This window comes from Balaenoptera physalus, assembly GCF_965194825.1.
Source record: "Balaenoptera physalus genome assembly, chromosome: 8".
In the NCBI taxonomy this organism is placed as follows: domain Eukaryota; kingdom Metazoa; phylum Chordata; class Mammalia; order Artiodactyla; family Balaenopteridae; genus Balaenoptera; species Balaenoptera physalus.
In genome coordinates this window covers 86,764,290-86,780,911 of record NC_138887.1, presented here as the reverse complement: position 1 = coordinate 86,780,911, position 16,622 = coordinate 86,764,290, and the positions used below count along the sequence as shown (strand labels likewise).

General features: G+C 35.7%; 1 protein-coding gene across 12 annotated transcripts in view; it reads right to left on the bottom strand.

Annotated features, from left to right (window-relative positions):
- The window catches only part of ZNF277 (zinc finger protein 277), a 165,807-nt gene that overhangs the window by 103,249 nt on the left and 45,936 nt on the right, over positions 1-16,622 (bottom strand). For 10 of the 12 annotated variants that reach the window (XR_014266620.1, XR_014266621.1, XR_014266622.1 and 7 more), the window contains exon 3: positions 3,177-3,374. Coding sequence is in view for 2 of the 12 variants with exons in the window: in XM_082472370.1 (XP_082328496.1) it covers positions 3,177-3,374 (198 nt within the window). In the remaining 10 variants the exon portion in view is untranslated. Of the gene's footprint in view, positions 1-3,176; positions 3,379-16,622 lie in introns of all 12 variants that reach the window. The other 2 variants (XR_014266629.1, XM_082472369.1) reach the window with 1 other exon arrangement.

Here is a 16,622-nt window from a genome sequence, read left to right as displayed (position 1 = left end):
GAAAGGGGCAAGAATTAAGGAGTTAACATTTTTCTTCTGGAAAAATTTTATCTACTGAATAAAGCTAGCGAGTAGCTCAGTATAAATAACTATGTTAATAAATGGCTCAAAGGAGAGACTTTTACTTTTGTTTTTGTTTTATTTGCTCTGAGAAAATTTTACTGTTACTTTGTTCCAATAAAGAAAATGTTAAATATATTTAAACGGAAACTTCAGAGCTTATTTCTTACAAAGGACAAGGTAAGCCCATCTCTTATCTATTATTTATCGTCTTTATTACTTATTGTACTCAGAAGCAACAACTCCTCTCTGAGAAGTTTTATATATATATAAGAATTGTTCAACCTATAAAGAAGTTCTGAGTGAATTAACTCATGCCAATTGAACCTCTCACTATCCCTCCCTCCCTCCAATAACTGCTAAGAAAAAGTCACATAGGTTGTCACATAATATTGAGCAGAGTTCCCTGTGCTATATACAGTAGGTCCTTGTGGAACCTAAATGGGAAAAGAATTTGAAAAAGAATAGATACTTGTATATGTATAACTGAATCTCTTTGCTGTACACCTGAAACTAACACAACATTGTTAATCACAACATTGTTAATATATTAAATGGTATTTAAAAACAACAAAGTTTAGTCATATCCATTCCTGGTCAGCGTGAATTAATCACATTTTTACTTACTGAGGGTGAAACTTTTATTTAATTAGGAGGAGAGTTGACAAGGAAAATCTAGGTTTCCAAATTTAAAGTACATGTTAACTACACACTTCATTTAGAAAGCACTTATATCAGACATGCATCTTTTTCTTTTTAATTAAAGCATCCATTTTATTACATAACTGCATTTATAGTGTGATTGATCTCAATATTTAATTATTAACTCCTAAGCCCTGAGACCTAGTAAATAATTTGATTTTCCTGCCCACATACAGATGAGATTGACAACAATGATAAAAGAGAGATTGATTAGTACAAATATAGCCACTTAGCTATCATACATAAGTACAAAGGATAAAATACAAACTGATTCACATTTCTCACAGATTTTAGAAGAAGAGAAAGAAAATCTTAACATTACTCAATTATCACTGGTTGATCATCATATTTTTCTGCAATTCCTGAGGGAGAATTTGCATTTATGTGGTAAAAAAGAGTAAAAAAAAAAAAAAAAAAAAAGTTTTACATCAAAGAAAAGCCAAGTGATACAAAATTTATAAAAGAATAACTCATTTGATAGTCCTGTCAATGGTTATTTGAATAAGAAAAGAATTCAAAGCTCTCTAGCCTAAGAAGTGTCTAAAACAAAATCGACAGATCTGACCACCTATAACTAGGTATCGTATAAAACTCCCAGAATACTCCCAAAATACACACATGTGTATATACATATATACACACATACAAATTTTAATTGAAAATAAAGAATGAATGAGAATGAGAAGCACAGAATGTTTCCTCTGAAAGCATGTAAGAATTAGTTTATTCCAGTAGTTGGCGGCATATATTGTTCATATAACTCTCCTTCCCTGTTCTGTCTCTGCCCCCTAACCATACAGCCCCAAAGTCTACTCACAAGTAGCAATGCTGAGCGGATATAAGGGGCCATAACACAGAAGGCACACAGCAGACATTCATTATTGGTGCTACGCATCTGAGAAGGACAAGAAGGGTTGAGAATAGCTAATGTTACCCCTCTGAGCACTGCGGCTATTTGTCCTTAAAAACAAACTGCCATTCTAGAAGTTTAGAGTACTTAGAACCTTAAATGAAAATTTCTCAAAACAAATTTTACAAACGATAATTAGGTCTTCAGACCAGCATAAATGCCTATTGAAATCTTAAGCTACAGTTGCAGGAAGCTAAGACTTCAACTATATCTTTTGTAATCAAAATATAATTAAAAATTTGGCTACCATTTATTGGGTATAAAATATATCTCAGACACTGGTGCTATACATGCCCTGTTTTATATAATGCTCAATAATATGATGAGGGCTGGTGTTACCCCCATTCTATAGATGAGAAAGCTGATGCTTAGAGTGGTAAGTAGCTTGCTGGAAGCCATGTGGTACATAAGAAAGTCACCCAGTCTGCATTCAATCCTAGGCCTTCCAGGTTTCACAGTCCACTCTTAATAATACAGCTTGCTGCTTGCAAAACCCATCCTAAGAAAGAAGTTGCTTGCTAAGAATAATGTGGTCTGGGAGATACAGAGTTTAGATGCAGGGATATTATAATATCTGGGCTACTCTAATGTTTTGTAGGGAAATCAATGCAGAACATCTCAAAATGGGACCCTGCCAGATATACCAAAATATGTGCTTTCAGTAACTATACAAAGCCAGTTAACTACACTGATATTGTTTATATGGAAAATGATTCCAAATTTCAACTAATAATGACCTGTACATAACTACTCCACTATACCTGCTTAAGAGAAGGCAATTTCTCTTAGACAATCACTACCAAGAATTAGTCTAGAATTAGTGACTATAATGAGCTCACTTTGGGCCCTGGCTGTATAGGCCAGGTTCCTACATTTCACACATGCCCAATGTTGGCAGTTCCTCAACTACTCACCTCTATCTACTCTTCATCCTCTTCCTCTAAGTACCTCAGTCACTGACCTTAATTGCTGTCTACTCTTATAGCCCTCTGGCTTGTCGAAAGACTCAATATTTTCCTGGTTTTCAACCATATCACAGCATTTAAGCTGACAGTTGTTTGGATGATAAGCTTTTGGCTTAAAAGGCTCCAAGTATCTCTTTCCCCCAAAACTGCCCTTTGGGTGGCCTTTTACCAAGTCTATTCTCACCTTTCTGGAAGAACTCACTTAGTTGGAGAATGCATATGTCCTGAAACATGAAAAGAACATCAATCTGACAGAGATCAACAATGTCCAAAATTTCATGGAATGTGGTAAAGGGAATATTATTGACTCTTTGGAAAGTTGGTCTGCTTCCAGAATTTGTAGGACATGCAAAGGTATGTGACATTTTCAAACATAACTTACACACTCAAGAAGGCAAATAAGTACAAAGCTTAAAAAAGACTAAGGTGAAACCGGATAATATGAATTTTCATATTTCTATAGGAATAATTTTATATACGTTATGCCTTTCCTTTAAGAAATAATAAACAATTCTTTTATGGATAAAAACAAAATTTACCTTTGGAAATCAGCAACCAACTTAACATCAGCTATGACAGTCTTATGTTCAATGATCATGTGCTTCAGAAGTTTGTCTTGTTCATCTATAAGAAAATGTTCTTCACAGAAAATACAAGGCACAGATGGAGAACCTTCTAAACTGGTGGTGCCACCTGGACTTTCTGGCAGGGAAAGCGGCTCCAGGATACAATCCTTACTGTCTGGGAGAGACAAAAAGAAAAAGAAAAAAAAAAGCTGAAATCAACTCTCTTTAGAAGGATGATTTCTCACCTCCTGCATTAAAAGGATCCTAAAGATATTTACATAATTCCAAAAAAGAAAATATACAGTACCCGAGAGCAGGATACTTTATTACTGTTTTAAATAGCTTTAACCCAGAGGCAGGGAGTATAACAAAGCAGCTCAAACTCCCCATTTGCCAGCTTGAATTGGGAAAACCCACTTGTCAGGACAGCTGTTCAAGCCTTCTTCTTGGATACCGGCCAATGGCAGAAAATCTAGGGGTACTTGAGGCGGAAGGCTGCAACACACTGGGTTAAGGTTCTAAGGCCCATTTGTGACCTATGGCTGAAAGTCATCATGCTGGGAGGCAAATGGTATATATTGAGGCTACAGGTGATGCCAGAACAATCTTTTAAGCTGCTTCCTGTTACACGTGCAAACTCTTTCCCGTTTCTGATTATTTGTCGTGTGCGAAGAAGATAAGTCTCATATTGGGTTAACACAGCATGTGCTGGGTGGCCCAGGTGGCAATTTTTGATGTTGATTTATATCTATCATTTGATTATATAATTATGTATCATAATTCAAGTTCTTGCAAACAAAGAGATGAATGCTCAATAACTAGACATACATGATAAACATTTTTCTTGTCTACACTATTCCCTTTCCTAACACCACCTATAGTATCCTTAAGAGCTGAAGTATGTAAGGTCTACAGCTCTGAATTCAGGGCCTCAAACTATAGCCAGTTGTGTCAGGAGTCCTCTTCAGCCTTCTAGGGGGAAGGCTGGACCTGTCACCTTATGCAGGCTACTGAGTAGTCAGCAACAAGGTAACTAGCGTAAGGCATTAGCATCTGAGGAAGGGCAGGAGACCTTCTTTGGAAAGAAAGACAGCTATTTCACAGACAGCAGTCTTTGGAATTAGGTTACTATTAATTCTACTGTTAAATTTTATTTCTTATTTTTATTTTACTTTACCTATTTCTAAAGGCCTTCTTAATTGAATAATTAATTGAATCAGTTACTGGTACACTGCTGACCATGGCCTAAGAACTGGATAAATGATGTAAGAGGGCAGCATTCATTCACTCACTTAACAAAAATTAGCTGAGTATCTACTGAAGTTTTTCCTGCTTGACTTTGCATGACACTATTCTTACCATCAAGGCCTAAGTGCTTGAAATTTGTTTGAAGGTACAGATAAGTTAAAAGGATAAAGAGAGAGAGAGAATGTATAGGATTTATGGGAGCATGGGGATACAGCAGTCACCTAAGTGAGCTGGAGAGGGAAGGTGTCCTATAAGGGATGTCCTCTAATACATCACTCATAATAAAGTATGCTAAATCAAACTGTTTATCTTAGTTACCTAAAATTATTAAATACCAGGAAAGAAGAAAACTGGGTACACATGACAATAGGGAGAATATTAAAAATATTTTAAGCACTTTAGAAGCACTATTAGTAAGACTGGTGTGTTACCCATTACTATATTAAATTAGGTAGTGAAATCAAGAAGTTCTGGAATTCTATAGCTCTTTAGTTACAGGATACATTTTTCAGTTATAGGTTAAGTTCTGCAGGAACTTAAACCTGCATGTGAAAAATAGGATGGGGAAAGAGGTAAGTGAAATACTTATGAAACTCTGTAATAATATTTTACGTTCCCTAGAATAGGAAAACAAAAGGCAGCATATTCTAAATAAATGTTAGTAACATTACCTGCCATCTAGGAAATAACAAGTACTGTACTATATTCTTCTTCCCAAATTTGACTGAGGTATCTGTAAATTCATTTTTCTTAACTGAAGAAAGCAAACACTATATTAATAATCACCACCAATAGCAAGAACTAACCTTACTAGGTGTTTGCTATTTGTAAATTACCAGCAAAGTGTTTTAGGGCACTTTCTCAATTAATCCTACCTTATTCGATTAGTACTATTACAACCTCCGTCTTCCGGATGAGAATTGAGACTTAGAAAAGTTAAATAATTTCCCCAAGTCACAGTGTTAGTAAATGGCCTAAACTTACTAATTTGAGCCTAAATTCAAACACTACATTTTTCTGCCTCCAACCCCCAAAGGCAATTCCTCAACTGTGTTTCAACTATGTTCAGTGCTGTTTTGAATTCATATGTACTTATAAGTCATACTAAATTTATATGCATTCTGCCGTGTCCTGCAGCCTCCCCCATACCACCTCCACCAGCAACTCTTAAACCTCAGCAGCCCACATCCTTCAAAACCACTGGGTACTCTACCATTGTCTTCTTTCCTGAGACTTTGCTGCAAACTCTCTACTATTCTTCTGTGGCTCATGTCTCTTCCCTTTTGTTTGTTCAACGCCAGTTTCTCTTTTTTCAAATTATTCCTCAGAGAAGGGACCTAAATGTTCACACATACTAGAACCAAATTGCTTACTGTCACTGTAAGGGTATACAGGAGCAAAATCATGAGTCTACAGATTTCATGTATGAGGAACTTGTGGTTTGAGAGGTACTAAGTTGTATTTGGGAACTTGAGTTGCTATACATCCATAAATTAAAAAAATTTAATAGAAAAAAACATTTTTAGATTACAAGATTCTACAATTTTCTCCTGATTCCATAATCATTTAGCATTGTGTTCAAATTTGTAACAGCACTGATCATAAGAAGTAATCTGTTTACCTTCAGACCGTTAGTCTCTGGAAGACAAGGTGAGTCCTGGTCATCTTTATTTACTTGGCACAAATACTGTGTATTATTATCCTACCATGAGTACCCACCATCACTGTGTTTACTTTGTGCCAGGCATTGTTAAGCACTTTACATGTACAGTATTAATTCAATTAACCCTTACGGTAATCCTATGACAGAGAGTCAATTTCTACTTTTATTTTACAGTTGAGGAAACTTAGTCACTGAAAGGCTAAGTGACTTGCCCTTCAGATAGCTAGTAAGTGGTGGAGTCAGGATTTGAATCCAAGCAGTTCGGCTCAAGCATTTGCACTCTCAACCTATACCTAACTCTAAGGAGTTTAGACCTTTCCCTATAGGAAGAAGGGTCTCTCCTGTTTTAAACTGATATGGGGAGAATGGATTGGAAAGAGGCCAAGTCTAAAGATGGGGAGACCAACCAGTTAGGAGACTACTGCAGATGTCCAAGTCTGAGAGCTTGTCTGAGGCAGCAATGTTAGCAGTGCTTAGAAGAGAGGAACAGAGAAGAGGCTACATGCTACAAAGATGAAACTGACAGTTCCTGATTAATGGCTGGCCACAGGGAGTAAAGGAGAAGGAGACGAGGAAGTCTCCCAGGTTTCTGGCTGGAAAGACCGTATGAATGGGGGTACCAGTCACAAATCTAGGAATACATGTAGACAAGCAGGATTTTTGTTTTCTGAGAGGGATGGATAATGAGTTAAGTTTTAGATAGCTCAGGTGATCTGCTCAGAATTTAGATATTCCTGACAGGGCTTATGGACAAAGGCAGCAGTAACTGGTGTCTCATGCGATGCACCTGTGCTATTCTTTGTGTTTGCCAGCTGTCCCTCACTCTGTCCCCCGACCCTCGCCCCACGGCTGCTTGTGGGCTTGACCTACTCCATCTCTCCATGCTCAACAATACAAATATCTCTGTTGTAATTAATTGTTTTCATGTATATCTCTGCCACTAGGGTAGTCTGTGAATTCCTCAAGGTCAAGGACTAAGTCTTACTTATTTTCAGGTCTCTGGTATAGATTATACAGTGCCTGAAACATTGATTTTATTTGATAAGTGTTTGTTGAACAAAGAAATAAAAGAATGAATAATGGACCAGAGGTACTTACAACTAGAGTTACACCTTTAACTCAGTTTCTAGGTAAATTCTATTTTAGGAAACACCTGTGGCTGTCTGTCTTTAGGAGAACTTTCTCTGCCCAGGATTGAGAGTAGTCCAACTGTAATTATAGCCAGATATTCAGTCCTGTGGCCCTTGGTGTTAACAGGCCCACTGCTAATTAATAAATAATGATGTAAAAATTACATTGAATTCTGAGATAACAATAAATACTATTGAGTGTAATAAAAGTATTTCATCTTTAATTAGGGATTTAAAAATTATTTTTAATTTTTCATGTAAAGATACTCTCTAGTAAACAAGGAACAAGTGTCATTTGGAATGCTGAGTCAGTTATAACCACTCCATTTGAGGATGTTTCTATGGGATAGACCCCAATCCTCTGTATATATTTTACTTTAGAGCAGCGATTTCCAAATTAAGTTTCATCACCTGGGAGGCTTTTTAAAAGTACCGATTTCAAGACCTTATTGTAGACAGAGGAACTGTAATTTTTACCAAGCAGTAGTCTCTGCACTGAAGCCTGGGAATCAATGGTTCAGAGGATGATCTCATGGGGACTGTGGGTCTCCTGATCATATATATACGAGAGTGTGGATACCTTGGACTCATGGAAAAATCCATAAATTAGGTGACAGTGCCTTGTGGCAAAGCTAACTTTATAGTGTAGTCTGTCCTAAAGAGAGCCCCTCAAATGCTAAGCACTGTGTCAGCAGAGGAAACTCAGTAAGATCTAACAGTTTATTTCCAGCCGTCACCACAAGAATCATATCTACATCTTACCACATGGTAAAAAGACAACAGACACAGAAATACGTAATTCTTTGCTACAAGAACTTTGAACTCTAAAAGGCCAAAGGAAGTAAATTATATCTAGCTCCTTTCAGCAAAGAGGCAAAGTATCTTGGAAATTCTGCTTTGGCTCAAAATCTGCTTCACACATTTGTTACAAATTAACAACAAATTATCTGCTCTAGTTCTCACTTTGAACAGCAACCCTGTTCAAATGAACTGTAAAAAATACCACTCCAAAAGAGCTGAGTTTTTGAGGAGATCCTATGCTGATTATAAACAATTTTATTGACTCTGGGTAAGATCCTCAAAGTGTCAAATTATTATTCTAGGGTAGTGCTTCTCAAAGCTTAATGTGCATATAATCACCTGGAGATTTTGTTGAAATGCACCTGATTCAGTAGGTGTGGCGGCCAGGCAACTGTGCCAATCAAATCTCTGGCTGCTGTGACCATAATGGAAAGAAGGCCTTGGGTGCTGTGCTCTGAAATCCCACTTGCACTGAAGCCAAGCTTTCCATACATTGCTTTCATTAAATGATTGGAGGCAGCAGAAATAGCAAGGCAGGCTCATTCCTGTGAGAGATGGAACTTCACTGACATGGGACACTGGCTGGAGGACTCCCCACTGGCTTGCCAGAAACTTGCTTAGAACTGTGCTGTACTCTGAGCTCCTACACAACCCTCCTTTCCCTCTTTCCTTCACACAGGTCAGACCTACCTCTCCTTTTTCCCTCTGGCGTCTTCCCTAACAAATCTCTTAAACGTCAAATTCCATCTTAGTGTGTGCTTCTTGGAGTACATGAACTAACAAGGTTGGCCTAAGAGGTAGACAGGATTGAAGCTCTGCATGTCTCAGTTCCCAGATGTTGTCAGCCCACTCATCCACAAACCACACTTTGAGTAGCAAAGTTCTATCTAGAGAACAAACCAGTCATGAATTCATAATATACCTATATGCTAAAATAGGCAGCTCTAGACTTTGCAATATATCATTACTGCCAAACAAATAGCTGGCTGCTGGTGCTTTGAAGAAAAAATAAGACTGAGGTTTCTGTCTCCCTTAAGTTGAAAGAGAGAAGAAAAGCCCAAATCAACAAATAATTGATAAGAACTTTTACAGCATTCCATCGTAAGGAACTGTAGAACACCTCACACATCATTTCCCCTTTAAAGAAGTCCCTGCAACCTGCTTTGCACACTATCACCACACCACTACTGAAACTGTGAAAACAAAGCAGTAATTTGGTGATATACTCAACCCAGATAAAATTGGTTTAGTTGCTACTCTCTTCACACTCTGATCATCTAATTGATATCTATCATAAAAACTGGAATATCGATAGGTGGAGTGTTTTTGTTTGTTTTTACTGTTTTAATTCTGAAAACACTGTAAACATACTCTAGTTTCCAAAGTAAACATTTCCTTTACATTTGTTCTTTTTATATATATTAGTGTAATTTATTTGATTATAGCTCACTTACGTATTTTAACAAGTCTGGATAATATTTTCAGGCCTGTTCTCTAAGCTTTTGATCTGACAGATATCATATATTTCCATAGGATTTCAATGCCTAATCAATCTCACTGATTATATGTTGATTTTATTCTAAAAATTAAACTCCAAGAAGGTAACTTTATTTCTAAATTCTTGAGAGGACTTTGCTCTTACACCAAAAAATGGTCTTTTACTTCCTAAACAAGTCAGTTCTTTGATTTCTAAGAGTGGCTCCCCAGCAGATGCATTTGGAAAATTGCAAAGACTAGGTCTAGTCTTTTTAACCATAATCAATCTCTAAAGTTCAGAGTAAGAATATAACACCCTTATTTAATTACCCCTGGGATAATAATTCATTTTGTAAATTAATGAGGCCCCAAATTTAAAAGATTAATTTACTATACTCCTACTATAAGTGGGAATGTGGAGGGATGGACTAGATCAGCATTGTTACATAGTCTCAGTACCACATTGAGACTGCTGATGAGGCTGTGCTGGATTAGTACTCATCTATACAGCTGGAAGTGTGCCACTTCTTCTGGTATGAAAACAGTTCCAAACATATTCAACCCTTAAACCTAATAAACCCATGCTTGAAAATTTAAGGAGCTAATTTAACAGGCAAAAAGCTATGAAAACTTTATTACAGCATCACCTATAAAGTAAAGTAATGGAAACAACCTAAATGTCATGCAAATGAAAATTGTTCTATAATATCTGGAATATCTGTGCTATATAACATTATGCATTTGCTAACTGGCAATTATAAACATACATGTACATACACTCAAATACAAGTACAAGGTTTGAAAGAAAATATACAAAACAATGAGATTATGAATGCATTTATTTACCCCCAATTTTTTTAACATTGAAAAATTCTTAAATAAAAAGCATGCCAACTGATGAGTTCCTAAATGTGACTGTGACAGATAAGAGAAAGAAGTAGAGCAAGCACCGTTTTATTCAGTCACTTTCTAAGTCTTAAGATCTAACATGAAAATTTTTTATTAAATTTACCATTTAAAAATTGAATGCCTATTATGCATAATGTAAATTCTAGATACTAAAAGAAATACAAAGATTATTAATAAAAATCCCTATCCTGAAGAAATTGTTAGTCTAGAAGAAAATATGAGACAACTGTACAAACAATTATAATACAGGTTAATATATGTGAAGTTGACCACATAAATCAAGGGCTTAGAATAGGGAGGAAAAAAATAGCTTAAAACTGGAGAAATAAAGGGTAGTCATCATAGAGGATTCCTGAAATGGTAAAGAATTCCAGCAAGTACACATGGGTAGTTAAAAAATCAAAATAGTCCAAATAGTGCTAGAGTCTAAGTAAGAAAAAGCTGTAAAGGTAGATGGATCACATGTTGGTGAGCCTTAATGCCAGGCCAAAGATTTATATTTAATTTGAAAGTTTTGAGTAGATCCTGAAGGTCTTTAATCAAGGAAGTAACATAACATATTAAGTCACAAAACAAGTCTCAACAAAAGGAAAACACAAAATACCAAAACCTGTGGGATGCAGGAAAACCAGGGAAGTTTATAGTGGTAAATGAATATGTTAAAAGGAAAAAAGATCTCCCATAAACAAACTTTGTAACTCAAGGAACTAGTCAAAGAAGAGCAAACCAAGCTCCCATTTAGCAGAAGGAAACAAACAAGATTGGGACAGAAATAAATGAAATAGAGAATAGAAAAAATATAGAAAAAAATCAACAAAAATAAGAGTTGGTGTTTTTTGAAAAGGTAAACTCAAAATCAGGAATGAAAAGAGGGAGATATTATAACTGATAACACAGAAATACAAAGGATCATGAGAGGCTACTATAAATAATTATACTCCAACAAACTGGATAACCTAGAAGAAATGGATACATTCCTAGAAACATACAATATTCCAAACCTGAATCACTGAAGAAATAGAAAATCTGTAACTATAAGGAGACTGAATCAGTAATGAAAAACCTCCCAACAAAGAAAAGCCCAGGAACAAATGGCTTCACAGGAGAATTCTATCAAACACTTAAAGAATTAGTGTCAATTCTTCTCAAACTCCTCCAAAATACTGAAGAGGAAGGAACACTTCCAAACTCACTTTATGAGGCCAGCATTACCATGATACCAAAGCGAGACAGACACTACAAGAAAACTACAGACTAATATCCCTAATGTATAAAGATGCAAAAATCTTCAACAAAATACTAGCAAACCAAATTCAACAGCACATTACAAGGATCATACACCATAATCAAGTGGAATTTATCCTTGGGATGCAAGGACAGTTAAGCATATGAAAATCAATCAATATGATATACCCCATTAACAGAATGAAAGATATAAATCACAGGATCATCTCAATAGATGGAAAAAAGCATTTGACAGAATTCAACATCCTTTCATGATAAAAACACTCAACAAACTAGAAAAAGAAGGAAACTGTCTCAACATAATGAAAGCAATATATATAAAAAGCTCATAGTTAATATTTACAACTATTAAAAACTGAAAACTTTCCCTCCAAGATGAGGAACAAGGTAAGGATGCCCACTCTTGCCATTTATATTCAACATAATACTGGAAGTCCTAACTAGAGAAATTAGGCAAGAAACAAACAAGAAAGAAACAAACAAACAAAAAAGGCATCCAAATCAGAAAAGAAGTAAAATTATGTTTGCAGATTACATGATCTTGTATGTAGAATACTATAGAGAGTATACACACACAGAAAAAAATGCTTAGAACTAATAAACAAATTCAGTAAAGTTGCAGGACAAATAATCAACATACAAAAATCAGTTGTGTTTCTATACACCAACAATGAACTTTCTGAAAAGGAAATGAAAACAATTCTATTTACAATAGTATCAAAAAGAATAAAATATGTAGGAATAAACTTAACCAAAGAGGCAAAAAGACTTGTACACCGAAAACTACAAAACACTGATGAAAGATACAAATATAATTGGAAAGATAGCCCATGTTCATGGATAGGAAGATGTAAAATGTTAAATTGTCCAAACTACCCAAAGCAATCTACAGATTCAATGCAATCTCTGTCAAATTCCTTTGGCTTATTTTTTTTTTCCAGAAATAGAAAAAAAAAAACCCTTAAAATTCATATGGAAACACAAAGGACTATGAATAGCCAAAACAACCTTGAGAAAGAAGAACAAAGCTAGAGGCCTCCCACTTCCTGACTTCAAAACATCCTACAAAGCTACAGTAATCAAAACAGTATGTACTCGCTTAATGAGAGATGTATATAGATCAAGGAACAGAATACAGAGCCCAGAAATAAACCCAAACACATAGGGTCAAATGACCTTTGACAAAGATGCCAAGACTACAGTGCAATAAAGAAAGGATAGTTTTTTCAACAACCATTCGTTAAAAAATACTATTATTGGGTAAACTGGATATTCACGTGTAAAAGAATGAAATTGGACCCTTACCTTATTCCACACACAAAAAAATCAACTCAAAATAAAATAAAGACTTAAATATAAGACCTGAACTTATAAAAATCCTAGAAGAAAATATAGGAAAAAAACTTCCTAACATTGGCCTTGGCAATGATTTTTAAAAAATTTTTTATTTTATGTATTTATTTTAACATCTTTATTGGAGTATAATTGCTTTATAATGGTGTGTTAGTTTCTGCTTTATAACAAAGTGAATCAGCTATACATATACATATAACCCCATATCTCCTCCTTCTTGTGTCTCCCTCCCATCCTCTCTATCCCACCCCTCTAGGTGGTCACAAAGCACGGAGCTGATCTCCCTGTGCTATGCAGCTGCTTCCCACTAGTTATCTATTTTACATTTGGTAGTGTATATATGTCCATGTCACTCTCTCACTTTGTCCCAGCTTACCCTTCCCCCTCCCTGTGTCCTCAAGTCCATTCTCTATGTCTGCAGCTTTATACCTGTCCTGCCCCTAAGTTCTTCAGAACCATTTTTTTTTTTTAGATTCCATATACATGTTAGCATACGGTATCTGTTTTTCTCTTTCTGACTTACTTCACTCTGTATGACAGTCTCTAGGTCCATCCACCTCACTACAAATAACTCAATTTTATTTCTTTTTATGGCTGAGTAATATTCCACTGTATATATGTGCCACATCTTCTTTATCCATTCATCTGTCCATGGACACTTAGGTTGCTTCCATGTCCTGCCTATTGTAAATAGAGCTGCAATGAACACTGTGGTACATGACTCTTTTTGAATTATGGTTTTCTCAGGGTATATGCCCAGTAGTGGGATTGCTGGGTCGTATGGTAGTTCTATTTTTAGTTTTTTAAGGAACCTCCATACTGTTCTCCATAGTGGCTGTATCAATTTACATTTCCAACAACGGTGTATAGGGTTCCCTTTTCTCCACACCCTCTCCAGCATTTATTGTTTGTAGATTTTTTGATGATGGCCATTCTGACTGGTGTGAGGTGATACCTCATTGTAGTTTTGATTTACATTTCTCTAATGATTAGTGATGTTGAGCATCCTTTCATGTGTTTGTTGGCAATCTGTATATCTTCTTTGGAGAAATGTCTACTTAGGTCTTCTGCCCATTTTTGGATTGGGTTGTTTGTTTTTTTGATATTGAACTGCATGATCTGCTTGTATATTTTGGAGATTAATTCTTTGTCAGTTGCTTCATTTGCAAATATTTTCTCCCATTCTGAGGGTGGCAATGATTTCTTGAATATAATACCAAAGTGTAGGCAACGAAAACAACAATAGATAAGTAGGACTACATCAAAATACAAAGTTTCTGCATAGCAAAGGAAAAAAAAGACAACAAAATGATCTATGGAATGGGAGACAATATTTGCAAACCGTATATCTGCAAAAGGGTTAATATCCAAAATACCCAAGGAACTCATACAACTCAAAAGCAAAAACAAATAACCCAATTAAAAAATGGGCAAAGGACCTGAATAGACATTTCTCTAAAGAAGACATACAAATAGCCCACAGGTATATGAAAAGGTGCTCAACATCACTAATCACCAGGGAAATGCAAATCAAAGTATAATGAGATACTACCTCACATCTGTTAGAATGACTATCATCAAAAATACAAGAGATAAGTGTTGACAAGGGTGTGGAGAAAAAGAAAATCTGTACATTGTTTTTGGGAATGTAAACTGTTACAGCTATTGCAGAAAACAGGATGGAGGGTCCTCAAAAAATTAAAAACAGAACTACCATGTAATCCAGCAGTATTTATCAAAGAGAACTGAAAAGAGGATCTTGAAAAGATTTGCACTTCCATGTTCAACAAAGCCTTATTCACAATAGCCAAGAGGTGCAAACAGCCTACGTGTCCATAGACATGTGAACGGATAAAGAAGTTGTGGTACAGATATACAATGAAACATTATTCAGCCTTTTTAAGGACATTCTGTCATACAGTACAACATGGATGAACCTGAAGGACATGTAAGTGAACTAAGCCAATCACAAAAGGATGTATACTGCATGATTCCATTTATATGAGGTATTTAAAGTGATGACATTCATAGAAGCATAGAGTAGAATGGTGGTTGTCAGGAGATGGAGGAGGGGAAAATGGGGAGTAGTTGTTCAATGAGTATAGAGTTTTGGTTATGCAAGATGAAAAGGTCCTAGAGATCCACTGTACAACAATGTGCATATACTTAAAAAGACTGTACACTTGGTCCCATTAACCAATCCTGGGTGAGTTACTTAACGTCTTCAAGTCTGTTTCTACAACATAAAATGGATTAATTATAATATTTATCTGATGGAGTTGTTATGAGGGTTGAGGAAACTGATGTAAAGCACATGGGTGGTCGACACATTAGTGCAATAAAGGTTAGCTCCCATTAATACTGCTGATAATAATGAGTATGGCTGTAAGTTCGAGGATGGAGAGAGACAGGCATCATATGCACTGAGGTGTATTGCAATTCCTGTACATTAATTCAAAATACACATTCCATAGTCCTAAAGTAGATCTAAAGCACCAAAATCATGTAAGAGTGGAGCCCAGACTTCTAACAAAGAATAAGCTCACTTCGTAACTGTCTATTTACTCTTAGGTCCTGATTATATCGTTAAAATTCAAAGGCTTTTGCATTCTCTTGATCACCTTGCTATTTCTGTAGCACGTTACAATAAAAGAAAACATGATGAGATTTTTATACAGAGATAAGGGAAGTTGAAGGAATTTATACTGATAGCCTCAATTTTCTGAACATAGGAGGTGAGGTCTCAAACTACACTGAAGACAAGAACTTAAGGAAAAAATGGAAAAGATTTAGAACTACTACTAATGGAAAATGCAATTTAGATAAAAATCATTGTAGAATAGTCCTGAAGGTCCAGCTGAGGTTAGCTAGCTGCCCTTACTTTGAGTCCTATTTATATTTCGGGAACAGATCTGTATTGTGTCAAAAAGAGCTTGACTTTTCTTACAACATATATGTTCTGGGTTGTCAAATCATGCAGCTCTACACAAATACTTATATATAAATACACATAATGATAAGATTCTTAAATAGAGTATTTTAGAAACACCTAACCCAGTGCTGTCCAAAAGAACCTACTGAGAGAAAGGAAATGTTCTATATCTGCTTTGTCCTATTGGCTATTGCCCATGGTGGCCATTAGCTACATGTGGTTACTGAGCATTGAGAATGTGGACAGTGAGACTGAGGAACTTCAATTTTGTTTAATTTTAATTAAATAGCCATATGTGATTACTGGCTATCATATTTGACAGAGCAGATCTAATTAATGCAGAAGACCTTAACCTTAGGTCGATGAACACCTACATGATTCAGACTCAATCTGTAGAGTTCAATGCGAAATTGTATTCAAAATTATGTGTGTATGAATTTTTCTGGGAAGGTCTTTTGATTTAATTCTTAAAGGGTTCTGGGGACTCCAAAAAGTTTTAAAACCATGCATCTTGTCACTTAACACTATATTTTTTATCATTTAGTCTAACATTTTTATTTACGACGTGTATGTGAATAGTGTCCTTATTTTGGGATTTCAAGCAATTACATAACTAAATTAACCACCATTCTGCAACAGGATTTAGATGACCTCACTTTGCA